This window comes from Dioscorea cayenensis, chromosome 1 (genome assembly GCF_009730915.1).
Source record: "Dioscorea cayenensis subsp. rotundata cultivar TDr96_F1 chromosome 1, TDr96_F1_v2_PseudoChromosome.rev07_lg8_w22 25.fasta, whole genome shotgun sequence".
In the NCBI taxonomy this organism is placed as follows: domain Eukaryota; kingdom Viridiplantae; phylum Streptophyta; class Magnoliopsida; order Dioscoreales; family Dioscoreaceae; genus Dioscorea; species Dioscorea cayenensis.
The window spans coordinates 29014467-29040660 of NC_052471.1; the positions used below are offsets into that span (position 1 = coordinate 29014467).

General features: G+C 38.2%; 3 protein-coding genes across 3 annotated transcripts; 2 read left to right on the forward strand and 1 right to left on the reverse strand.

The window, feature by feature from the left end:
- The first annotated feature begins 494 nt into the window (after positions 1-494).
- Positions 495-3830, forward strand: LOC120261571 (protein N-lysine methyltransferase METTL21A). The gene is made up of 9 exons (XM_039269512.1): positions 495-581; positions 664-730; positions 821-886; positions 2056-2149; positions 2236-2349; positions 2463-2563; positions 3011-3085; positions 3175-3267; positions 3352-3830. Exons 1-9 carry the CDS (start codon positions 568-570, stop codon positions 3613-3615), a joined length of 888 nt encoding a protein of 295 aa, XP_039125446.1. The 5' UTR covers positions 495-567; the 3' UTR covers positions 3616-3830.
- A 17234-nt stretch (positions 3831-21064) lies between these two features.
- LOC120263675 (shugoshin-1-like) lies at positions 21065-23668 on the forward strand. The gene is made up of 12 exons (XM_039271642.1): positions 21065-21207; positions 21277-21455; positions 21537-21574; positions 21671-21779; positions 21877-21900; positions 22020-22088; positions 22173-22217; positions 22290-22334; positions 22550-22603; positions 22704-22803; positions 22885-22942; positions 23034-23668. Exons 1-12 carry the CDS (start codon positions 21147-21149, stop codon positions 23278-23280), a joined length of 1029 nt encoding a protein of 342 aa, XP_039127576.1. The 5' UTR covers positions 21065-21146; the 3' UTR covers positions 23281-23668.
- Positions 23669-23813: 145 nt separating this feature from the next.
- LOC120261870 lies at positions 23814-25901 on the reverse strand. Its single transcript, XM_039269915.1, has 5 exons — positions 25574-25901; positions 25310-25492; positions 24555-24624; positions 24391-24462; positions 23814-24132 (listed from the first exon to the last, which is right to left on the reverse strand). The coding sequence occupies exons 1-5, from the start codon at positions 25841-25843 to the stop codon at positions 24080-24082; spliced, it is 648 nt and encodes a 215-aa protein (XP_039125849.1). The 5' UTR covers positions 25844-25901; the 3' UTR covers positions 23814-24079.
- Positions 25902-26194: the final 293 nt, after the last annotated feature.

Consider the following 26194-nt stretch of genomic DNA (forward strand, 5'->3'; position numbering starts at 1 on the left):
TTTCTTAAAAGGGGGTGAGCAAACAAGGCTGAAAATTTTCAGATGCTTTTGGATTTTGTATTACGGTGGATTTAACCGTAATTCAAAACACAACTGACAATGGGTTTGAGGTTATTTGCAATTACATCTGGATTTACAACTACATCTAAACAAACATTAGTTTTTTAAAGTGCCGCATTTCCAATTACATGCAATTGGAAATACACTCAAACAAACAGACTCGTAATGTTAAATGAAAACTATACATTTTAAAAGCGAAATACATGCTGTAAGATAGAAATAACTAACGGAGTAAGCTGGATTAACTAAAAAGTAAACTTTCAGGAAAAGAAGGGATTTTCAGAAGAGAAAAAAAAAAAAGGTGTACTGGGTCAGTTGGGATGTTTTGAAACTTTAAGTGATTTATAATTTATTTTTCCAATATTTATTTTTCCAATAAATTATATATCAAATACAAGGGCTTATATGCAATTAGATAAAGCTTTTCAATGGTTCTTTTTTTAGATAATATTATTAGTTTTGGGTACTCTTTTCTTCTCACCATCGAGCGCCGCACTTCAGTGATCCATGGAGGATGAGAGGTGATTCTTCTCACATTGATCCAATCTCCATCTTCTTTTACTTGATTTTCATTCAATTCATGCATTAATGGTGGATTTCCAGGTTGAATTCTCCAAGCACATCAACTGTTGTTGTTGAAGTTCTTGGTCATCGCTTGCATATATCCCAGGTTAAACTTTGTTCTTTAACTCAAAGTTTCAATCTTTGATTGCTGGAATTGGTTGAAGTTTTTGGTAATGTTTGAGTTTTCTTGTGTTAGGATCCGAATTCCAAGCATTTGGGTACCACTGTCTGGGATGCATCTATGGTGTTTGTCAAATTTCTGGTACTTTTTTTTAGGTTCATTATTCGTGGTTACTTTTTGTTTTGTTGATTCTATGTTATGTGAGAAGAACGCCATCAAATGGATTTGATTTGTTGATTCTTTGTTTCTATGAAGTGGGAAAATAATTAAGCAATTGAGAATGCATAATGTTGAGTAAAAAAATTGCAACTTTAGTTTAGGTTTTGTTTACTTGAATTAATATGTGAGAAGAATACCATCAAATGGATTTGGTCTGTTGATTATTTGTTTCTTTGAATTGGAAAAGGATTGAGCATTTGATAATGCATAATGTCAAGTCAAAAAAAAAAAATTGCAAGTTTAGTTCAGCTGTTGTTTACTTTGTATACCATCAAATGGATTTGCTCTGTTGATTCTTTTTTTTTTCTATGAATTAAAAAGGATTGAGCAATTGACTATGCATAATGTTGAGTCAAAAAATTGCAACTTTAGTTTGGGTGTTGTTTACTTGAGTTAATATATATGAGAAGAATACCATCAAATGGTTTTAATCTGTTGATTCTTTGTTTCTATGAATTGGAAAAAGATTGAGCAATTGACTATGCGTAATGCTGAGTCAAAAAATTGCTACTTTAGTTCAGGTGTTGTTTACTTGAGTTAATATATGATAACAATGGCATCAAATGGAATTGATCTGTTGATTCTTTGTTTCTATGAATTAGAAAAAGATTGAGCAATTGTTAATGCATAATGTTGAGTCTAAAAATTGCAACTGTAGTTCGGGTGTTGTTTACTTGAATTAACATATGAGAAGAATAACGCCAAATGGTTTTGATCTGTTGATTCTTTGTTTCTATGAATCAGAAAAGGTTGATCATTTGATAATGCATAATTTTGAGTCAAAAAATTGCAACTATAGTTCGGGTGTTGTTTGCTTGAGTTAATATATATCAGAAGAATGCCATCAAATGGATTTGATCTGTTGATTCTTTGTTTCTATAAATTGGAAAAAGATTGAACAATTGATATGCATAATGTTGGGTCAAAAAATTGCTACTTTAGTTTGGGCTTGAATTAGCAGATGGGAATGGCATCAAATAGATTTTCGATGTGGTTCCTAACTATGAGATTGTTAAGTTTTCTATAAGTTCCATTAGATGCTTGAAAGAACTCATTTTTTAAAATGCATTGCTTTATGTCGATTTATTTAGGAAAAGAACTCAAGAAAGGGAAGGTTTTGCCCATCCAAGCTTAAAGGAAAGCGGGCCATCGAACTTGGAGCTGGTTGTGGTCTAGCAGGGTTGGGTAAGCTCCTTCAAATGTCATGTTGGTATATGTGTTTGCAGTGATGTATTGGTCCATAAATATGTGAAATAATTTCAAATTTATAGGAATGGCACTACTTGGATGTGATGTTGTTTCAACTGATCAAGTTGAGGTGTTACCATTGCTTATGAGGAATGTTCAACGAAATATGTCGTGGATCACACAAGCAAATCCTTCAGGTAAATTTCGGAATTTCTGATTAATAATGTCTGGTTAGTTATTGTTCAATACTAGCTAGTTAGTTTTCATTTACAATTATCAATTACATCTGTAAATTTTTCTTTTCCTGCAGAGTCAGTTGGTGCTGTCGAGGTTGTTGAGCTCGACTGGGGCAACAAAGATCACATCAGATCTGTTTGTCCTCCGTTTGATTACATCATAGCCACTGATGTTGTAAGTTATTTATTAAAAAACATTTTTTACATTAATTTGAGAAAGAAAACTCTCTTAATACAGCCGTCATGGAATCATGCCATTTAGATAACAAAGTCTGGTTTTGATTTGTTCCAAATTACCCATTCAAATAACAACTAACCAGCATGCACTTTGTGTTTTGAGTGATGATTTACATTATTTCATTGAAATTAAACCAAATTTTATAATCTTTATCTGCATTGACTGAGTTTTGAATGTGGATGAAATTCCCACTTATTTCATTGCTTTCCCAAAGCAAACCACATCAACTTCATCGCAAGTTCCAACAGTATATTCTGTCAGTTAGGCTCTAGTTGCAACATTCATAAAGATATGTTTATCAGCTCTTATTTCAGTATGCTAGTGTTCGGCTACTGAGTTGTACTTGATTTTCCCTGTGATCACTGTTATTTTGTTTGGCCAAAGGTGTATGCAGAGCATTTGCTGGAGCCCTTAGTTGAAACTATCTTGGCACTAGCAGGTCCTAGAACAACAATATTGGTAATAACTCGTTCCACAAAATTCCTTTTTTTCTTTACAAACTATTTTACATATGCTTTTGTTGCTGAAATTACTAATCCTTCATCCAGATAGGTTATGAAATAAGGTCCAACACGGTCCATGAACAGATGACTAACATGTGGAAGAACAACTTTGAGGTGAAAACCATCCCAAAAGCAAAGGTAAAACAATCAACATAACTTGAACGCGAAACCGGTTTCAATTTACATGCATTAGTTTTCTATTGAGTTTGCTGAATAATGCAGATGGATCACAAGTACCGGCATCCCAGTATTCAGCTATTTATGATGGAATTGAAGGCACAATCCAAATCAGAAGACAGCACTAGTGATTTACCGAAAATACCAGAGACCAGTTTCGGAACTGACGAAGCTGGTGATAATTATGAACTAGAAGAGAAGGAAGAAAGTAAAAGTGTGGTGACGGAAGATGAGAAGGCTGATGATTGGGAGACAAGAAGAGCAGGAGCTATGGCTGCGCGGCTTCTTCGAGATGTCAAGATTGCTTGAATGCATATATGTTTGTGTTATTATTCCATAACATCAATTTTACTGAGCTGCTCTGCATGTACTTCTATCTCTGTACCTTTGGTTTTTATTCATCTTCCTCTGTATGGGTAACAAATTCAGTGGCGGATTTATAGGCGGCAAGGGTGTGCTTGAAGCACAATTTTGCCCATGACTATATATATATATATATATATATATATGTTATTGTAATATTAATAATTATAATTTGTATGGAAAGTGATATTATTTATTTATTTTTTAATTTTTACTCGCAATATTTAATATAAATTAAATAAAAACAATAAGATTATTATATTAAATAAAATTGATTCAAATATTTTGTTTTAAAATTTTAGATTTAAATATATTTTTTTATTGACTTTATCAATACATTATTATCAATTTTTTAAGATATTAATGTTAAAAATGGTAACAATAAATATATAAAACAAAACCATAAAAAAGTTATTGCTATTTTAAAATTTCTAAAAACAATCGTATTGCAATTATGAGTTTTCTTTCTTTGCTCATTGAGACTCTCGAGTTTATATTTTATCTTTCATTATATAGACTTATTATATATATATTTTTTAAAATTTGTTATATATCTGAATTACTTGGTTTAATTTTTTGTGTGATTTTTGTTGTTTAAATTTTTTTGATATTTATTAAATAATTATTAAATATTTGTTAAATATTTGTTTGACTGTTTGATATGAAATTGTTGTGAAAACGGTTAGATATTTGTTGTGATTATTTGCTATGAAAAATTAATTATTTTTAGATGCATAAATGAATTTATATTGTGAATTTATGCTAAGTCATTTTTTTTTAATTGTATTATTTGTCAATTTAGTGTTTAACTGTTAGTTGAGTTATTTACTAATTATGTAAATATGATAGATTTTTTTACACCTAAACCAAAATCCTTAGATGGATGTATATATTATATTTTTTAATTATTAATTATTATTGTCTCAAATTTAAATTAATAAAGTTATTTAATATTTATAAAATTTTTAAATTTGAATTCAGCATCTCCTAAATTTTGTTTCTACTTCTACCACCAGGTAACATGTTGGACTATAATTTTTAATTATTGTTAACTTCTATGGTTGTGTCACCTGAATGTATTGTTTTTATGTTATATGAACAAAGTATATGGATCCAGCTGTTTATATAGATTTCTGGAAGCGTTGCTTAAATTGAAATTTTTTTAAGAAAATGTAACATGTACTATCCTATTTTGAATGGGTTTAGATGGAAATAAAAAAGAGAGGGGATAAGATTAAAAAAAAAACAGATAAAAAGGAGAAACTTTAAAAAAAAAATTAGAAAATAAGAAAATAAAAATTCAATATATATATATATATAAAGGAAAGTTTTAAAATTCAAAGTTTGAGATTCGGCAGTAGAAAAAAGGAGTTCCTATGCCCGGAACAAGAAAAAAAAGGGAAAACAGAGAATGATGAGCATTCATTTATAAACTACTTGATTTATAAAATACTTTGAATATCATTGTTCACTCCAATTATTATAATTAGTATGTAAATTAAATAATTCACTTTAATTTTAATCATTATAATTGTTATAAATAATTATTTAAACTAATAGTTTTTATAATTAAATTTCCATCTAGAGCAAAAAATCATATTTCACCATTATGGAGTGTGTCACGGGGCTAATCCGCCTAGATAGTGTGGCGATTGGCTACGCCCTATGCGCACCAACCCAGCCTACACTCGAATATCCCAAGAATTTGGTTAAGGAAGAAGCAAAGAGCAAGGACACCAAGGATAAAAAGAGAAAAAAAATAACTCTCTCGAAATGAACAATGTTTACAACCCAGCTTGAGGCCACAATCTCACTTGCCCTCATCAAGGCCCCCTTTGCCTCTATTTATAGGCAAATGACAGAAGAGAAACCTCTCTTGGGTATGGCCGGGCCTTAATGACGCCCACGGTCGCTCCAGAATAGGTAGCGGTTGTAGTAGTCCCGTTTCCTTCCTCCTTTCCGATTTATCCTGCTGACACACATAACAAGATTTGACATAGGCCTCTATGTTACCTTCCATATCTGCCTAGTAATAATGTCTGGACATAAGAGCCTTTATCCTTTCCTTACCCGGGTGGCCCGTTCATTATCATGGTGCTCCTTCATCAACTTGAGTCGTAGCTTGCCTCCCTTAGCCACAAAGATCTTGCCACCTTTGACATGGAGCAACCCGTCCTCCACCCAATACTGACGCACAAGTCCCTCCTCGACATCTTTTACTAGCTTCAAGTACTAAGTGTCAATCTTCGCCACCCCTCTGACCTGCTCCATATGATCAAACTCCACTTAAGCCAATGCGGCTACATATTCCACCATTTGCTTCCTGCTAAGAGCGTCAACAACTTGGTTATGCCTGCCAGGCTTATGTTGCTCTCAAAGTGGTACTTCTGAAGAAGCTCCTGCCATCGAGCTTGTCTTGGGGATAGCTTCTTCATGGTTGCCTTCAACTTCGCGAAAACTCACTTCTGATCCTCATCCTAGCCCCACGGCTGGTCTTTCTTCAGCAAATCAGTCAAGGGTGTCGCCATCTTGGAGTACCCTTTGATGAACTTCCTGTAGTAATTGGCCAACCCAAGGAATGAGCGCAACTCTGAGACTTTGCATGGTGCTGGCCAGTCAAGGATTGCCTCCACCTTCATTCTATCCATGCAAACTTTTCCTTGCGAGATCAAGTGCCCTAGGAAATTGATACTGCGTTGAGCGAACTCGCACTTCTCTAACTTGATGTAGAGTTGTGTTCTCACAACTTGCAAAACAACTTCCTCATGATCCTTCATGGATTCATTATATACAATTACATCATCAAGATACATATTCTCTTCGACAAAAGAGATAGTGATTTAAACTTGATTTACATAGTTGCTAAAAACCAAAAATGCAATCATAGGTATAAAAGAGATAGTACAAACAAAAGTCGGGTAACTTGGTCTATCTCAGACTGCACGCCTGTTCCCTCGCCTATGTATGCGCGGTCACCTCCCTCAAGCTACGGGGCTCTCAATGCCCCCGCCCCCCTCTACATCATACGAGGATATGTCCTCTATCTTAGGACACTCATGTACCTCGTATGGCCCCTCACAGTACTCGCAAGCTACACCTTGGGAGCAACCTCAATCTCCGAGGGCAGGTCCTGGATTACGGCTCCAGTAGGCCAAGCGAGATGCCTCCCCATCTCCCGCCTATAGTCTCTTTCCTTCGAAAACCTCTACTTCATGGGTCCATATCTGGATTCTACTGAGTCAATCACTGTCGGAGTGTTGGAACCTACCATATCCCTAATACGATAAGGCGCGACATGCCTATGGCACCTCAACTGACACTTGCTGCAGAAAGTCAGGGGAATGTCTCCCTTAAGGATTCCATCCAATATACCTTAAAGTTGTTCCACGCTATTCTCCAGTTGGTCTAACCTTGCGCCGAACTGGTCCATTTGCCCAATATCGTAGCAGACACCTAGTAGATCGCCAAAAAGGCTCTCATAGCTCTGACAAAAGGGTGTAACGTCTCCCCAACCTTCCGAACGGAAATCCACCGTCACATCCAGGCTGTTAATAACGGTCTAGACTAGTCCCACCAGGTCTTCAAGGTTTTGGAGTTACGCACTTGCTTTATTTGCCATCTTCCGTCACTTCTTAACCTTTAGCTCTGATACCACTTGTCACTGGGCTGATCCGCCTAGATCGACACCTTATGGCAATTGGCTATACCTTGTGCGCACCAACATAGCCTACACTCGAATATCCCAAGAATCTGGTTAAGGAAGAAGCAAAGAGCAAGGACACCAAGAATAAAGAGAGAGAATTAACTCTCTTAAAGTGGAGAATATTTACAACCTAACTTGAGGCTACAATCTCATTTGCTCTCATTAAGGCCCCATTTGGCTCTATTTATGGGCAAATGACCCAAGAGAAACCTCTCTTGGGTATGGTCGGCCCTTAATGATCATGCTCGGGTCATTTCAGCCACATCAGCCATTCTTAACGTCAATCCGCCCGTACTGCTAGCGTTAGCCGGCCATGCTACGTCAGCCAGCACCATGCCGCCATGCTTTGCCCTGCCAGCCAGTCAGTCTAACCATGCCCTGTGCTTTGCACCTTGCCAAACTGTTAGACTTTGATTGAAGAACTTTGCTATTGTTGGTGTGCAGAAAAAGCATTGATGTTGTGAAGATCGACAGAGAATTCAGTGAAGCTGTTTGTTCTCTTGTGTAGCTGTGATAAAAGGGTAAGATAGTCTTTTCAAGTGTTTAAAAGTCTATTATGTTCGTTGAGTTTTTGGCAAGAGAGGAATCAATGGTTGAGATTGGTTTGATCAAGAGAAGGGAGTAAGTTCGAGATAATGGGACTGAGTGGAACCTAAGCGGTCAAGTGGGTTAGGTGCAACATCATGTAATGGTGACTCAACCAATCTGTTTCATTTTGGTTACTTAAGTTTGTGTAATGTATAAAAGGAGTCTGTTTTGATTTTCTTAGGTATGATTTTTCCTGGTTAATAGAGAGATTTTTGATCTTTGATTTCTATAAGAAACTTGTTCCTTATGTGCTCTACTTTTTATATAGTGACTATCACAGACTACGCCATACTCCCTGCCAGCCATGCTATTGTCAGCCAGCCAGTCTGTGCCATGACCTGCCCATCTTGCTCCCTGCAGCTGTGCCAGCCCAGACTTTTCACTTCCTTCCTCTTTTGCCCTTTTTCTTTATATACTCTATTTGGCTCCATTATCACGAAATCCTTCCAACGAATATTCACCTTTCTCTCTCTATGATTTCTCTATCCTGCTATTCCAACCTTTGGATTATTAACCGCCTCTTCAATCAAACCATCCATATGTTATCCTTCCTTCCCTACACTCCTCGTTTATTTGTGAAAAACAACACCTCACCTTTTGAACCGAACTTGCCAGTGTGTCCCATTCCTATTCTCTATACTTGATTTGTTGTTTTCCTATTCTATGCTAATGCGTGGCCTCCCTACAGTTTCTTCATTTGAATTTGTGAGGAAACATTACAATACCGCATCATTAATTAAGACCTTGTCCTTAAGGTCAAGATGACGATATTGGTGTTGAAGTAGCTGTAGATATTCCCAGGAATTTTCAGAGGGTGAAAGTCATGACCATTGCACCAGAAGTTAGAGTATAGGAACATTGTTGTACAGAATTATACGAGCCCAGAGAAGGGCCTCTAGTTGGATGAGATGCCTTGAAATGTCAGTCATAGGAGGTAATGGTATAACATCTTGGTGATGATCACCTTAAAACTTCTTGAGTACTGAGATATGAAAAACATGATGAATCCTTGCTTAAGGTGATAATTCATGTTTGTAAGCCAAATTTCCCAAACACTATAGAATTTTAAAAGGCCCAAAATACTTCATGCTGAGCTTATGATTGGGGTGGAGGAATACTGAATTTTATCTATACAATTGCAATTTGACAAGCACCCAGTCATCGATGTCAAAGAAAACTTATTTACACTTTTTATCAGTGAATTTCTTTATTCGGGCTTGTGCTTTAAGTAAATTGAGCTTTTATTGCTGAAGAGTTTTATCTCGGCTAGCCAATAGTTCTGCTACATGAATAGACATAGTATCATCTGTAGCATACGCCAAGAGTAGAGGAGGATCCCTACCAACACCACCCAAAAAGGGTCATGCCCATACTAGTGTGGAAAGTTGTGCAATGGGAAAATTAGGCCCAAGGCAATAAGTCGACCTCAAACTTACGATTATCCACAATGAAGCAGTGTAAATAGTGCTCAATACATTTATTCAAATTTTCTATCTGGCCATCTATTTCCAATTGGCCAACCGATTCGTGACCGGTCCGATTATTAAACCCTTGTTTTAAATTGAGAAGTCCAAATAATGGAAGTAAAAGAAATTTTAAAAGAACCATTAGATAATTCAAAAATTAACTTTTATTTATAATCATCATAAATAATAGTGGAAATTGCCAAAAAAACCCCTTTAAGTTTGTAAAATTGCCAAAACACCCCGTTAGTTTTGCAATCCCCAAAAATCCCCTCCTTTTAAACTCTATGTTTTCAAACCCCAAACCCTCAGAACGGATGTGAACGGAGTGAGTTTCAAATTTTTGGACGAAAATGCCTCTTGCATGGGGAGTCGTGGGTCACAGCTATCTCCGGGCGATTTGAGAGAGGAAGTGGATCTGCTTTTCCGTAGAGGTAACCCCGGAGAGACGAATTTATTGGAGCCGCTTAATTGCTTTTTCTCAACTCACGCCTCGCCTTTTCCATCTCGGGTCGCCTCCCGAAGTCGTCTCTACCCGCAAGCCTCTCAGAATCAAAGATTTCATCGCCTTTTCCCTTTCCACCTAGATCTCAAGGAGAAGTCCCTCACGCAACTAGTTGGCATTTCATCGCTTGAAATCTAAGGTATTGAGTATGGTTTTATGTTAATCTGCTCATATAAAGAAAGATTTTTGGTTTTGCTGTGCTCCTGCTTTTTGTTGGAAGATATCGAAGTCTCATAGGGGATTTCTACCGGGTTTTTGTTAGTCTCAGAGGAGATTTCTACCGGGTTTTGTTTTGTTTTGTCGATTGTATGTATACACTATCGCAATTAGTTTTCGATTACTATGATTTGTGTAATATTTATAATGTACATTTCCGCTTCGCTTTGAGTATGGTTGCGCTTTTACAAACGAGGGTTGAAGTTTAAGAAATGAGATGTTACAGCTTTAACATTTGTTGTCTCCGCTAAAGTATTCTCGCCTCGCTTAACAAAATGGGTCTCGCTTAACATTTTATATCTCTCACTTAATAATCGAGTTTACCGCTTAAAACCTTATATTTCCGCTTAAACTTTTTGTCAATACTCGCATGTCGAATGTGTTGTTTGTCGCAGCTTTGTGATTACGGGCGGTCAACCCTAGTTAATGGCCGATGCTATTTGGACACCGGTAGCGGAGACTTTAATGAATCGAAAAATAACATGACCCTCGACATCGGGAGATTATTCAACGGACACTCGTCTATAGCTGCTCATCGAGTCGGAAGCTATATACCAAGAGAGAGCCCTTCTGATTCTTCTTTGCAAAGCAGTACGATGGTCGCATCCCAATAAATCTCGTAGGGATCGGGAAAGCTCAGCCGAGCTTTCGTGACCTCAAGATGTGGCCCTGACTGGTCTCATACAGCGATGACGACGCAGCGGGTCTTTCGTAAGAAGAAAACCCGGTCGCCGTCAAGGGCTGTGATCTCATCAAAGACCTCACGAGACACAGTAGACTCCATCAAGAGCACATGCCGTCAGAACTTGTTCGACAGAGGGAAGAAGATAATTTCACAAACTCCCTCGATGGTGTACTCATGGGGACGACCCTCTTCCCAAATACATCATGCTCGGTCCCGACTCGATCGCTGATTACGCCGATGATCTACCACCATGGGGCGATCACGCATGGCGCGCGACGTACGCAGGGCTGGCTTATGGAGGATATTCCATGGCGTAAGCCCGAGTGCAAGATAGATGCGCCGTGAAGTAAGCATCAACAGGCGTGGTACATTAGCGTTGCCTTGGCCGCGCTTAACGTCTCGGTTTTACGAAAGTGACCGAATAGGGAAGAAAGTCCGTTTCGGCAAGATCCCAAGGATGCTGTACGTACGGTGAAAGTATTTTACTGCAAGAAGTTTACTCGAGAAACGAGCTTTTCGTCATCGCTGATGGAAAAGAGGTAATAAATCATGGACAATGTTTAATATAAGTCTTTAACGCTTAAACATTTTATTTAAAGTTTAACTTTAGTATTTACCGCTTTAACTCTTATTCATACCGGGTTTTAAATATTTTGTTCTCCGCTTAATTATATTCTATAACGCTTAAATATATAAAACACTGCTTAAATATAGTTTTTATAGTTTAAAATGAATGATTTCATCGAAATTGTTCGGTTTTACATATGTTAGTTTCCTGAAATGGGTTCCTGCACGTCAAGAAGAAATATTTGTTGGGGCCAACCGACCTGATGGATGCCATTGTTCTAAACCACTGCTCAAGGCTGGATGAGAGGCGCACCTATCGCGGCGCTACCGACTGCCTCCTACTTCCACTCCCCACCACGCCAAGACGCATTCCTCGACGCTGAGAAGCACTCCCTACCCCTATAGATCGCAACAACCCCTACCACACGACAACGATAGCCTCCCGAGTGTGGCACCGACCATGGCGCATCTCCGACCGTCAAACTTTCACCGTGACATTAGGCTGAAGATGTCACCGCAACCTTACGCAGTATGCCAGATATTGACGACCCGAGTTTCTCGACTTGTCGCCGTGGTCGAGGCGCCTGGAAGGACGCTTTCACAACCGTATCGCGCCATCCCTCGAAAAGAACTCAAGCACCCGGGACTGAACGAGAGCGCTGTAATTTGACGACGACTTTACATCATCGGAAGGTCATTCCAAGGCGGCCACATTCAAGAGACTCATGGAAAAAGAGGAGAACAATATCGCTTCGTCTCCACCGTGACCGACGATGAAACAATAGCAACACCATCGGGCACCGATGTCGCTTGCTGAGAAGGACATCATAGACGATGTGGCGCTCGCTACCGCTGAGAAGGCCGCTGACTCTTCTCGATGAAATCCTCGACCCGGTGGAACCCGACCGCCGAGATCGCGGCATCAAAGATGGACACAATCCTCAAGATCAAGAACAAGTTAAGGGTGTGTCTCCCAATGATGCCGCTGGTCACGGCCACGGCTCGAGAAGATCGTCGAATCCGGCTGCAGCCGGGCTGGACGCGGGCCGACAAGATCGCAGCCCAAGCAGACACAATCCCACCACAACAAGAACCATGTAAGGATGTGCGTTCATGGCCGATGCCGCTGCTGTCCTCAAGATCAAAAGCCGTACACAATCCCACAACAAGAACAACCATGTAAGAACGTGTGTTCTGCAGCTGATGTCGCCGCCATCGCCCCCGTGATCGGCGTAGAAGATAGTCGTCAAGACCCCGACCGAGCAACGAGAGATGATCAAGGCCAATCAAAAAATCTGACCGTACTGGCTCGGAAAGCTTTTATTCAAGAAAAAGAAATGGGTCAGCTCGAGTCGTTTTAACAAATACGAGCGTGGAGTCGATGAGGATCTTCCCTCAACTCGCTTCTATGGATCGGTAAGCGTAAAGTTTTTTATGATATTGTTTAAAGGTTTTATTATAGTGTTTAACAATTACCTAATAGTGTTTAATACCTTTTATGTTATCATTTAATTTGTCTACTTAACATTTAATTATATATAATATCATGTAACAATTGATAATATCATTTAAAATATTTATAATATGGTCTTATTATATCTCGTTATCGCTTAACCTCAAAGACACTGCGTAGGGAAGAACGACCGCTGCCAAGACTACAAGCTGACAAATTATACACTACCGCTGAGGGGAAGCGAGATGGTCACTCAATGATGTGATGGACGCCAGACGATACATACAAAAGTCACGAGCAAAGAGCCATATCTCTACAAGAAGCGCCACCATCACCGTACCGCTTATACTGCTTTATGTCCAAGCAGACGACGCACGCGACACAATTATGGCTATGATCCGGGACTGTCAGGCGAAACCTGCATAAGTTTAAATTGTCATCCTCCCGATAATCATGGAATGACTCCACTTCCATGCTCGCTCGCCCCGGACAATGATAAACAAGAATACATGCATTATTCTTCATGTCCCGGGTACGATAAGGACGCCTGGACATGGTAAGTTCTTTAATTATGTCCCTATTAATATCCTGCTTGGTATTTAAATCGCTATTCTAATCTCGACTTGCATATCTCGACAATGAATCTATTCGACAATCTGTGTCGATATGGAGTTCGCTGAGTCGACGACTAGAAAGTACCCACTGCAGCTGACATAGAAACCCCACGCTCAAAAACAAGGAAGCGTCGATGCACTGCCTCACGCCATCGCGCTTTATCGAGCAATTACTTTGGGGGTGAGAGCTACTGGCCACCGCAGCATGCACGCTCCTTACCTCAGATTACGGTATGTTACCCGGGATACTTAAGGAGGGAGGGCAACATGCAAGATACAAGACAGGGGTCAGCCACAAGCTGGTTAAATTTTGTTTTTCAAGAACATGTCCCTGATATCCGAATGTCAATTTTATTTTTCGAATGTAACTGACAAATTCAATTCATTGTTTTCGTGTTCAAGAGCATGACTTGTATATGTTAATGTAAATTTTTGTTTGTTTTGAATTGTAAAGCAGTGTTAAATTCCATTCGGCTTTCACTTTCATTGTTTAATTTACGCTCTAATTGTGTACATTTCACTTTCATTGTTTAAATATACTATATATCGCTTTAAACATCGCTTTTAAATATTTCAAAAATACGTGTACCCGCTTAAAAATAACACTGCCTCTGCTTTAACTAAACGCATTCATTGTTTTAAATAAATATGGGAAGTTGCCCATCAATAACTCTGTATATCTCAATGTAAAGTTTGTTTGTTTTCAATTGTAAGGCGTGTTAAATTTCATTTAGTTTCATTTCATTGTTTAATTTACGCTGAAGTTGTGTACATTTCCGCTTTCATTGTTTAAATATACCATATATCGCTTTAAAACATCGCTTGAAATATTTCAAATTACAAAGCGTATCCGCTTAAAATAACAATGTCTCTGCTTAAATACATTCAATTCGTCAGAAGAGTAAGAGTTTAAATATGGAAACAACTCCATCAATACACAATGTTTCGCCATCGCTCGGCTTATTAACAATACCCTAGTCGGCCACGCTTTCATCAGTAAGATCGCCGACGCGACCGATCCATGGCCGTGCACGTAATGTAACTCAGCGGACATCAAACGCCATGGGACTCGATCCTCTTCGCCTCAGGCCTCCCAGCCGCCTTTCTCGCCACAGCGGTCGCAGAACGAAGCTCACGATTTCGGCCCTCAAGGCCTCGCCATCGCTCGGGTATGGGGAATATAGCTTCCTTTGTACGCAAGTTTGTAATTGTCGACGCGCGAAGTACCCGCCAATAAATCGATGTACGCTTGTGTCTCCGCTCGCATTATTGTCGCGCAAGCGTGTTCTGCAATGGATACCATAAACTTGCCACCCTTCGACTACTGAACAAGTTCTCGATGGCGTAGATCCACAGAGTCACGTGCACTCGTCGATCATCCAGTAACGATCATCGACACAACGACCAACACGAAGATTTCGGGCCGTCCCTCAACAATGATCGCCACCTTGGAATGTATGTCCGGGCATAAGTAGGTCTCCCATTTGTTCGCTTGCTCACGGTTTGACATAACACGCGATCAACTCGAACCCGCAAATAAGCGTTAAACAAAGATAAAGTGATGGTTAAATAATCCGTAAACATGTTTAAACATTATTGTAAATATTTAAACGAAAGGATTAATATTTAAAGTCAGACAAGTGTAATTAAACAAAGATTGAGAATGTTTAAAGGGTAACACTAAATGTTAAGTGTAAAAACCAACATTCGCAGCATCTTATGGAGTCGCACCATTTTCGCCACCCGTAGAATGACGAGCTTCCTTGATCCAAGCATCGAACCACTCCGCGACGCTTGAATACATCTCACCCCAACGATCACCTCCGAATGATAATTCACCAATGTGCCATATCCGATTTATTAATCAACCATGATGAGCTTCGGGTGATGTGGCCCCGCAGCTCATCTCACTCAGATCATCGAAATCTTTAGCCGTGGATGCCCACGCAATGCGGAAGCATATAGTACCCAAGACTCCTCCCTCAACGCCTTCCCAAGTTCGCCATCGGGCTTTCATAAAATTGGCCTCCAAATGTCGAAGACAAGATGCATGTGGCGTAAGAAGGGAAGACTCTCGCAATTGCGCTCACAAGTGCCTCGACTCGTCCGACATCGAGGTAATTATCTCATGATAATCTCCATCCTCGTGATAAGGCATCGCCTAACTTAGATATGAACCAAGTCCAATTGGCATCGGTCTCGCTGTCGATTATACCCAAGGCGACGGAAAAACCATTGTTTCCATCTTTCCTCGCGGCACCCAAAGAGTGTACTCCCGATATTTTCCAAGGAGGCGGGTACCATCGAGAAAGCAAAGCTCGCCCGCAAGCTCTCTGAATCCCACAATACACGCTAACAAAGAAAAGAATGCACGCTTTAAAACGATCACCGCCTCTTTCCCACGATCGCAACGCCGGGATTTGTCTCACCCACCTTATCCACATACCAAAGCAACAATGAGTCGGAGATGTCACCGCTGCCGAGGACCACCCGGCATGCTCTTTTTCCCAACCAAGCCTCGCTTTGTATGGTATGTGGACACCATGTTCCTCGCAACATGTCCTTCTCGAATGTCGACGGCCTTGCATAAGGGACTGGGTCCTCGAGCTTCCAATCACTCGCGGCGCTAACCCATTTTTGGACGCTGGATGTGACGTCAACCTACGCCACCACCGCAAGTGTGTGTGACGGGTTGATTGTCTTGATTCGAAAGTATTTTTTTGTTATACTCTTTTGATGCATGAAGGCGCTAACGACAACCATCGGCAAAGACATTCCACAAACCACCCGATGTTTTTTCGTCTTTATGAAATTGAAGTCAAAATTCCTTTTGATCTGCATGATTTCAAGTACATCCCTCGAAATGTTCGACATCACAAAACGCTGTCCAATATCCAACGACAAAGACTTTCGTAATGATCCGACGAGGAAGGAAGACATCGCGACACCGCCGTGGTCACCATGGGGATGAATGGGAGCACTCGCAGTAATCCGATCCCCGCCAACACTTCACCAAATAAAAAGATCAATATGTTAAGCTTGAGAATATAATGTTTAGGATAATGATAATATCTAAACGTTAAATTAAATACTCAAGCATTTAACTAATAACGAAACGACTAAGTACAATATGTTAAACAAATGACTTTTATTATATTTACAATAATAACGACCCCGCATAACCTGAATAATTAAAAGAAAAAGGAACTTACAACGAGTAAACCTCGTTTTCATTAGGATTCGCGAATGGCACATTTTCTCGCCTCGACGACAAGATCAACTACAAAGACATTTGAAGATGGAGTGGACGACGACATCCGACCGGAAGTCAACATCGCTTTTCATTGGCAAAACTGCTTTATATCCATCCGTGTGATGAACTTAACCCCTCGACAAGAGAAACTTCGAGACCCCATCGCCACATATCTCAGCCTAACACCAACTCCCAAGAAGTCTCGAAAGCAGCGAACATTAGCACCCTTCCCTCCCCGAATAATATAGCAATACCACAAAAACTCTCCATAATATATCGGGTCAAAAATCAAATCGCATAAAACCAAATGAAGTGAAGAACAAAAAGAAGACGAAGAAGAAGAAGTAGAAGATGTAAAGAACAAACAAGCAAATGTAAAAGGCAAACAAAAAAAGTGCATAGCTAGCTATGATAGAGGTTAGACTAGACGTGATGTGATTAGGGCTGTATTTTTCCCTCCATCCCAAGGGCAAAAAGGGAAATATATGTCACTCGTCATGCGAGGAAGACATATTGTCATCGCTCGAATGAATGTTCTCAACTCAACATGAGTCTCTCGTAAACGCTGCTTTTTTATGTTTAAACAGATACATATAGTGTTTAAAAATAATGGTTAACCTGCTTAACTAAAAGTATATATCATGTAAATAATATGTTATTGTTTAAATCGAATGCTTTCAACGACATCGCTTTCGAAGATGGGTACCTCCCTCGGTCACTCGCTTAAACATCTTTACGTATTTTCTTAAACACCGCTGTCATTGTCGAAAGAGTAACTAGAGTATTGTTTAACTTTTTTTCTATTGTTTACACTCGCTGTCATCGCTTTAAAGAGTAACTTTTTCTTAAACACCGCTGTCGCTGCTTTTAAAACATATTTACGTATTTTCTATTGTTTACAATGACGCTCTTTTTGTTTCCCACATTGTTTGTTTTTTACTAGGTCTATGTTTAAATTTCGAAGTTCACAACAAATAAGCTTGTTACGCTTTTTATTTATAAAAGATTTACAACATTTACAACGTCCGCTCGGACTTTGACACTCACGACTCAACCCTCGGATAACGAAACAAGTGTCTCAGACATTCAATGCTCACAGCTGCTGCATAACATGCGCATCAACTTGAACCTCGCATAACGTATAACATTAAAAAAAGGTTAAACAACACACATTCACTGAAAAACGACTATTAATCAACGTGTCATGGCTCTGACTTAAACGAAGATCCCTGATAGTTAAACAGTAGAACTTACAGTTGTATACCGACGCCATTTTCTTAAACTGTAATGTAAAAGTCTCATGGTAAATGTCAACCCTCGCCTTTAAAGGATGCTTTCATGATCTCCCTCCTCTGAGAATCCTCCGCAATCACGCAATACGCGAGACTTTTCATCCCAAGTCGAAATGCTTTCTTTAATTGCTTTCCCGCCATCCACCCACGGAGAATCCTCCGTGATTCAGTGCAATTATGAGAGCATTTCGCCTTGGGCAAGAAAAAGATAGTTTTAACTAGTTCGACGATTACGGCTAATCGATTCTCAAGATACAGGCAAGGCTCACGAAAACATCCTTTCGGGATAGAGTGGTCGTCCATGAGTAAGAGGAGGAAGAGGAGGAGGAGGATGATGAGGACGACGAGGAGTGGTTGTCCATGGGGAGGGTTCTTCCCCGGTTATTTATGGTGTGAAGTCCACAGGCAGCCGACTCTTCATATCCGAAAAAGTTAAACGACAGTCGGCCGACATCGATCGACGAGAACGAATCCGGGGTTCGGAATTTAGAGTATCAGGCATAAGAATTAATGCCATCATTAATTTTACGCACTGGATACCATAACCTCGCCACCGCCACGTGCACACCGCCAACAATTCGGGATCAAACGAAAAAGATCACCGCTTTTACGCAGAGACTTTCTGAGAATTTACACGCTAATACGAATAGTTATACATGTAAAGATAATGTTAAACTGGAGATGGGAAGTATTAAACGGATATGACAATTATTAAACATATTAGTAAAAATATTTAAACGGGTAATAGCAAATAGTTAAACAATATTGAAAATATACAAATAGATAACCATAAATTAGAAGAACATTACAACGAAATGAACTCGTCAGTAATTATCGCTCTTCTCGTCAGAATACAACTTTACAACCAACCGATTTATATATTTCGGGTTTGATAAACGAGGAGAACAACAAGATGTAATGCAACCCTCGCATTGTCTATCGAAACTGCGTAAAAGCTCTCTTCAAAAAGATCGAAACATGACGTGATTTTGGCGCTTTTCCTTTCCCACCATTTTCGTGCCAAAAATGGGATTTCACAAACACTGGACCCATTCTGAGTGAACTGTAGGGGGTAAAAGGAAGTTAAACACTAAATCTAAGGGTCGTCCCGGTGTGTAAAAGTAGTAGGGGTTTTTGGGAAGTTTTGAAAATTACGAGGGGTGAACAGTAATTTTTCCTAAATAATAAGACAATATTTCCTCATAGTTTCCTTGAAATTGATTTAAAATTGAGATTAAAACCATGAAGAAGCGTTTTTATAAAACCAGGATTTTCAACAAGATAAAAGGATTGCTCATTTTGAATAATAATTTTTGTGATTTCTTTTCTTGAAGTTTCATTATTAAAAACAAAAGTTCCCAAAGTTGAATCGATAAAACTAATTTGCGTTTGAGTCGGATTGTGTTGCTTTGTGGCATGCTTATTAGCATATCTTTTAAATGCATGTCCAACCTGAAGTTTGGCAAAAAAAATCCTTTTTACATTTTTTGCAAACCACTTGAGTACCTTTGTTTGGAAATTCAATGATGTCATAAAGTTGCCAAACCCCGAGAAGTTCGTTTTTCTAGATCTTGATGGAGCTTTGTTACTAGCAGACTTAATATTCGAGGGCTCAGTAACTTGCTCAATAACATGATTGAGAGAAAAACATGGGGTATTTTCATAAAGCCATAATGGAGAATTATCGAAGGGATAAATAGGAGGAGAACTGATCATTATGCAAAATTAAAGTCAATGTTTAGGGTTACCTCAACTACTTTAACGATGATTTAAAAAGTTGAATAACTATTGATTGTCCATCAAGTATGGTTGAGGATTTTTGATGAAGAACTTGAAGTTTGGATTTGCAAACTTTACTCTTGAAATTGAAAATTAAGAAGCCAAGATCTTGAATGCCTAAGAATTAGATTGAGAGAAGAGGATGTAGTATGGTGTAGAAAAATTTGTTAGAATTTAGGGAGTATTTATAGTTTTTTTTTAATTTTTTCAAATGTGCTCATAAACTAGGCGTTTATAATTGTTGAGAAGGACAAAAATATTATTTTAGCTTAAAAGACTAAAATATCCTTAAAATTAGCCATTTTATAGTTGTTGGGAAAGTTAAGATTGATTTTTTTTTTTTTACATAGTAAAACAAAAAGATTAAAAAATTTAAAAAAAAACTAATGTGCCAAGGGCCTCAAGTTGCTATTGTCTTCGTGCTTGGATGCCAAAATTATTTTTTGTTAGGCTTTTAAACAAATGCTATTTGCATGGATTAATAAAATAAAATTATTATTTTATTTTATTTTTGATAAATAGGCATCATTCCTTTTCAAGGGATGTTAGAGACGTGCATAGGCGTAGAGCATAATTTTAAATTCAACAAACACCTATGTCTTCGCTTTGTGTGGTTTTTGGGTTCAATGTCAAATTTTTTTTGAAACAAACATCCTGCATAAGGGGTTCGTTACCAATAGACCAAGAGGTTGATAATTTTATTTTTTTTATACTAGAGATTTATAAGCTCTTACAATATAAATATTTTTTAAATATATTGATTAACAGATTAAAAATAAAATTATTCTAAAATAGATATAATTTTGTTGCAACTCTATTTCTAAAATTTAAAATGAATTTATAATATATCTAAAATTGGAAATAAATTAGCAATAAAATTAAGAAAAATTATATTTGTAATCCGTTTCTAAATTAAATTAGCAACGGATCAGAATGAAATTTCATGAACCCACAATTATTCAAGAACTAATTAAAAAAATTGATTTGAAAGCTCCTAAGAATAGCTCAGGCGAGAAATAATAAAAGCCCCTCACCGACCAAGATGTGTAATTAATATTTAGTATTAAACTCCTATGCATTGTCACCAAGCCTCCCTTTTTTTTACACTCAACTTACTTCAGGGAGTGTTTAATAATTGAAGATAACAAATGGGGGCAATGTGAAAAATTCCAAATTTTATGATGATCAATAAGATCAACGGTCGAAACTCGTTGTTTGATCACTGGATGTCTCGGGATGTGTGCACACGATTTGAAATTTCAAACCTCACCCTATCTCTCGCCTTCCCTCGCTGTTCTTCGTCCTCGTTCTCTAATGGCGAAAAATTAGGGTTTCTGAGATCCCTCTTCTTGTGCGGCGATGGAGGATGGAAGCCTCCTCGAACCCGGGACCAATAACAGCAATGTAGGCGGGGTTGGAGGTAAGCATTGATCATCCAATTGATGGATTTGAGGTTTTTCAATGCGAGATTGGGTTGGGATTTTGGCAGGGAACCCTAAACGGGGGAGGAATCGGAAGAATAAGGATCAAGTGGGGAGAACGTCGAGGAGGAAGCAGCTATCCGATATCACTAATACTGTGGATTCTGTGAGGCGAGGCGGAGGTGAAGAGAACGCCAAGGCTTTGTCTTGCTCCAGCTCCAGTGACCATGTTGCTCATCTTCTCAAGGTTATTGGATTGAATCTATTTGCTTGGAGAGCTTCTTCTTTTTCTTTATGTTTGATTCTTTGAAATTGATCTGAATTTCAGGAAAATGCGGCTCTTTTGAAGGTTATTGGAGATAAAGAGTATGATTTTTTTGTTTTCAGGTTTTAATTGTGGGGAGAAACATTAGAAATGGTCGTTTTTTTTGTTGTGATGAATTTCTTGATTTGAATTTACAGCAAAGTTATAGAGATGAATGGGATTGAATTGCAGAAGCTCAGAGTTTCTCTGCAGAAAGCTTCTTTGCAGAATGCACATCTTGCTCAGACTAACTCAATGATGCTGGCAGTTCATGTTCTTTTCCCCTTCCTTTTTCATTGATCATTTGATTTCTGTTCTAAAGTTAGTAACTTTATTTGTTTGTTTGTTTTGATTTTGTTTGTAGGAACTCAATTTCAGCAAAGAGAGAGTGAGCTACATTCTCATCTAATAACAGTAATTCTTTTTCAGTAGAAGAGAATAGAAAGAAAAAGTTTGCAAACTGTTCATTTCCTTGTTAATGAATCAAATGTTAATCTATGTGAACAGCTAAGAGCATTGCAGCATGAGATGGGATGCACAATGGCTGCTCTCAAATCAAAGACTGTGGAGTTGGATGTGTGTGTTTAACTATTTGATCCTATGTATAGATTCGAAACTTTCTTTGTTCTTGCCATGACTTGTAGTTTGTTAAAATTGCAGGAAGAGAAACTGGCCAAGAAACAATGTTTGACAATAAGCACCAAGGTATTCAGTGATTCAAAGTTGGTGTTGTGTGCCGGAATGTGTTGCTATTCACTCTTTTTGTGTAACTTGCAGGAAGAGAAACTGAGTAAGAAACAATGTTCGATGATGAACACTGAGGTATTCATCAATGCAAAATCACCGTTGTTAATTGGAGTATTTAACATGCTTCATACTTAATATGAATTTCATAAAACAAGGAGGTATTTTCCAAGTTTAATGATATTGCATTTGGTGTATTTCCCTCAGCACCTAACCAATGATGCTATACATTTTTTGATTATTTCAATGTCTTCTTTAGCATTCTATGCATTGTGGTTTTGTTCAACTTGCAGGAAGAGAAATTGAGTAAGATGCAATGCCCGATGATGAGTATTGCGAGCATTGTGGTATTCAGCAATTCAGAGTCTATGTAATTAATTGAGATGCATTGTTATCGATATTTCGCATCCAGTCATCCTTACTTGATATGACTTTTTGCAAAACAAGGAGGCGAACACCAAGTGTGCTGACACTACAGATGTAGCTTCCACGGCGGCAAACAAAAAGGCTCGCAATACCAGTAGGAAATGCCTGCTAAAAGGAAAATGTAATTCACTTGTATCTTGATAACAATTAGCATTTGATTTATTAACTCGACATTCCTAGCTTAACTCTATAATTCCTGCAGCTTTAACTTCCACTGCCATGATCCAACAAGCAGCAGGAAAGGAGAAGGATGACAGGAGGTGATTTATGGTTTTTGCTTAGATATGCCATGTTTTCATTCTGATTGCATCTTTTGCATTTATTTTTAAGTTTTAAGCCTTCACTATGTAGGTCCAGTGACTTGGAATCTGAACAATGTGAACCAACTGAAAACTCATTTGTGATGAAAGATGTTGTTTTAGACTCCTCGGCAATTTCCAGTGAGAAGGAGCAGAATAACAAGAACATATCTCAACCATTATATGAGAATCAAGAGATAAGAAGAACTTCTGTAGGAAGGCCAATGCGCAAGGCGGCCGAGAAGGTGAGTTCCTACAAGGAAACCCCCCTAAATATCAAAATGCGAAGAGAGGATTAGATTTTCTTCTTACTGCCATAGTTAACCCTCAGGTGTCTGTGTGTGAAATTCACTAGCATAAGATAGTTTCTGCCAATCTCTTCTTGTTTTTTGGGTCTCTGAATTTTTCTATTCCATCATTTGTCGATGATGGACTTGAGAGATATGACTTGGAAAACAACTGGATGTTGTATCCAAAACTATTACTCTGTTCAAATGGCTAGTGTTTTCATCATGAAAGGTTAGAGTTTTTGTGCAAGTACATAGAGGTTTTGTTATGCATGACAGATCATTATCCATGTCTAAATAGCATTCAAAATTGCAATAATGAGACTTGCCTGCACCTGCCAAAATGGATAATTGCTTATATACACCTTCAAATCAGTGTTATTTACAAGGCATGGTTTTTTACATTGGTATACCGTATACAATACATGAATTAATACTTCATTCCCCTCTTGTTAAGAGAATATTTGTAATATTTTCTTTATCATGATTGGAGAATATTAATCTTTTTAAAATAAAAATATTAGTAAGATGGAAATGAAATGAGATATTTTGAGATTATAGCGGTTCTTATATCATTAGTAATAACAGAATTCTTGATTTACAACGTTGAAACTGCTCAAGTTTGACAAGAAGTATTAGTACAAACCTCTATGAAGGACCATTGATTTACAAGTCCTAGAACAAACACAGTTTATACTAAGAATAGAGAAATATATGGATATACATTACAACACATCACACACAAGATACACATTATACAGCAAGACAAAAAGACTGTACAAAAAGGCTGCAGTTATGATAGATATAAAAACTATGCTTCCTGTGCCTCCAGCGCTGGGAATACGTCACTCCGAGCCACTATACCTGTTTTTATTAATAATAATTATAACAACAATGACACATGAATTATAGCTAAGTATTTAATAATATTTATTTTTGATCTATGTACTTACTCTGCCCAAATTTTCATTTTTTATCTTTGTATTTCCAAAATGTTTAATTATGATCTTATCCTTTTATACATTTTTACCTTGTGTATTTTTTTTCCTGGTTTAATGACTATGATGAATATAAAATAATACTACATGTATCAAAAGTGAAGTTTTAGCATGAAAAACTCACCAATGGTTTGCCCTTTCTGGTTCACAATTGGAATCCTATCAACCTTCATTTTAAGCATCAGAGCTGCAGCATCTGCAACCATAATTTGGGCATAAAATTCATCATCTTAAACTTCAATTAGTAGTATAATTCATTGTTCCAGTTTTCAGTAAGTTGTTTGTTACCTAAGCCTGTCTTGTCAGGAGATAATGTGATAGCTGGAGATGACATGACTTCACCAACCTTGGATTTCAGCTGTTTATTATCCCAAATATACTGTTAGCTTTTGCCCTAATGATCTAAATAGGATTTTGCCATTTTTCTCTAGTTTATCTCTACATATACAAGAATAATTTATCCAATAAATTTCAAATAATTATAGATACATATAGTTAAAGATCAAAAGAAAATTCTTTTGATTGAAATTACTTAAAAAATAATTTATACTTGAAATTCATTTGTATATAATTTAGTATAATTTCCAGTTCAAATAATTTATAATTAAACTGAATTGAATCTGTCTCAAGTTTAAAGATCAAATTAGATTTCATCATAAATTGATGTTCATGCAAGTAAGCATAAATCATTTCCATTCAAACAATCTTACTTGACTTAAAAAATCAATGATAAATAATAATATTCTAGCACATAAAGATACTAAATAATATACAAAATTCAACCATTTCTCTAATTAATAAAACAATTAATCTATACAAAGGTTCCAATTATAATCAAATCACATTTAATTAATAATAATATATAAATCTCTAAAAGGCCTTAGCTTAACAAAAACTAAAAATTATAAATCAGCAATTAATAAATATAAAATATATATTTTTTAAGGAAAAACAATACCAAATATCAGAACTTATAATAATATAAATACGAAATTAAAAAAAATCATTAAATAAATAGAAAAATAAATAAGAGAGAGAGAGACCCCGTGAGAAGCTCTAGAGAAATCCTTGCGAGAAACGACGCCGACGCAACGGACATCGCCGTCGACGACCGGAAGCCCGGAGACGAACTCGAAGTGATGTTCGATCTCCTCCAAGCTCTGATCCACCGTCGCCGTCCTGATCGGCGACGACATCACCTCCCCGAGCACCGCCGTGGGTGTGATCTTCATCAAAATCCCCCCAAAAAAAGCATCAAAATCTCCAGATCCCATCAAAATCAAGAAGAAAAGAAGTTCAAACCCTACCTTATGGTCAGGCATGGTCTGGGATTCAAGGTATGCTTTGAGATCGGAGTAGGTGAGGATCGAGAAGTTTCCCTCCCATTCGCCGGAGATGATTCCCTCTGGATTCTCATCGATCTCGAGGCGTAGATCCTCGGTGGACGCCCGCAGCGTCATCTTCGAAGACTTGGAGCTCCATCTACTGATCATCGGTGGAGAGATCCGTGTGAAGGAGCTGCGGCGAGGGCCGGAGACGAGGAGAGATCCATGGAGATGCAGCGAAGCGGAGGCCATGAGCGGTGGCGATGGCGGCGGCGGCGGCGGCGTTGTTGCTAAATGGCGGTGGTGCACGGTGGAAGGAAGAGTATAGAAGTGGTACAAATAATGGGCTGGGCCGGGAGATGGGGGCCCACGTTGGGAGTTGGCGGTTGTTATTGGGCCACGTGCGAAACCCGACGAGCGAAGTTTGGTTCGCTATGGGCCCACCGGGCCTTATCCACTGATGGGCTTTGATTTAACACGTGGTTTCGTAGATCGCCGTTGGATTGGATCTGGCTTACTGTGGATCATGCGGTGGTGACGTGGCGTGGAGTTTTGCAGGTATACCCCTTGATTCTTCTGAATTGTTTTTTCTCTATGTTTTTA

Coding starts and splice junctions, on each gene's coding strand:
- LOC120261571 (XM_039269512.1), top strand. Junction 887..2,055: donor TGGTGTTTGTCAAATTTCTG/GTACTTTTTTTT, acceptor CGATTTATTTAG/GAAAAGAACTCAAGAAAGGG. Junction 2,150..2,235: donor TTGTGGTCTAGCAGGGTTGG/GTAAGCTCCTTC, acceptor TCAAATTTATAG/GAATGGCACTACTTGGATGT.
- LOC120261870 (XM_039269915.1), bottom strand. CDS start 25,843: ATGGCCTCCGCTTCGCTGCATCTCCATGGATCTCTCCTCGTCTCCGGC. Junction 24,625..25,309: donor TCTCTAGAGCTTCTCACGGG/GTCTCTCTCTCT, acceptor GATAATAAACAG/CTGAAATCCAAGGTTGGTGA. Junction 24,133..24,390: donor CCAGAAAGGGCAAACCATTG/GTGAGTTTTTCA, acceptor TAATAAAAACAG/GTATAGTGGCTCGGAGTGAC.
- LOC120263675 (XM_039271642.1), top strand. CDS start 21,147: ATGGAGGATGGAAGCCTCCTCGAACCCGGGACCAATAACAGCAATGTA. Junction 21,456..21,536: donor ATGTTGCTCATCTTCTCAAG/GTTATTGGATTG, acceptor TCTGAATTTCAG/GAAAATGCGGCTCTTTTGAA. Junction 22,218..22,289: donor GTTTGACAATAAGCACCAAG/GTATTCAGTGAT, acceptor TGTAACTTGCAG/GAAGAGAAACTGAGTAAGAA.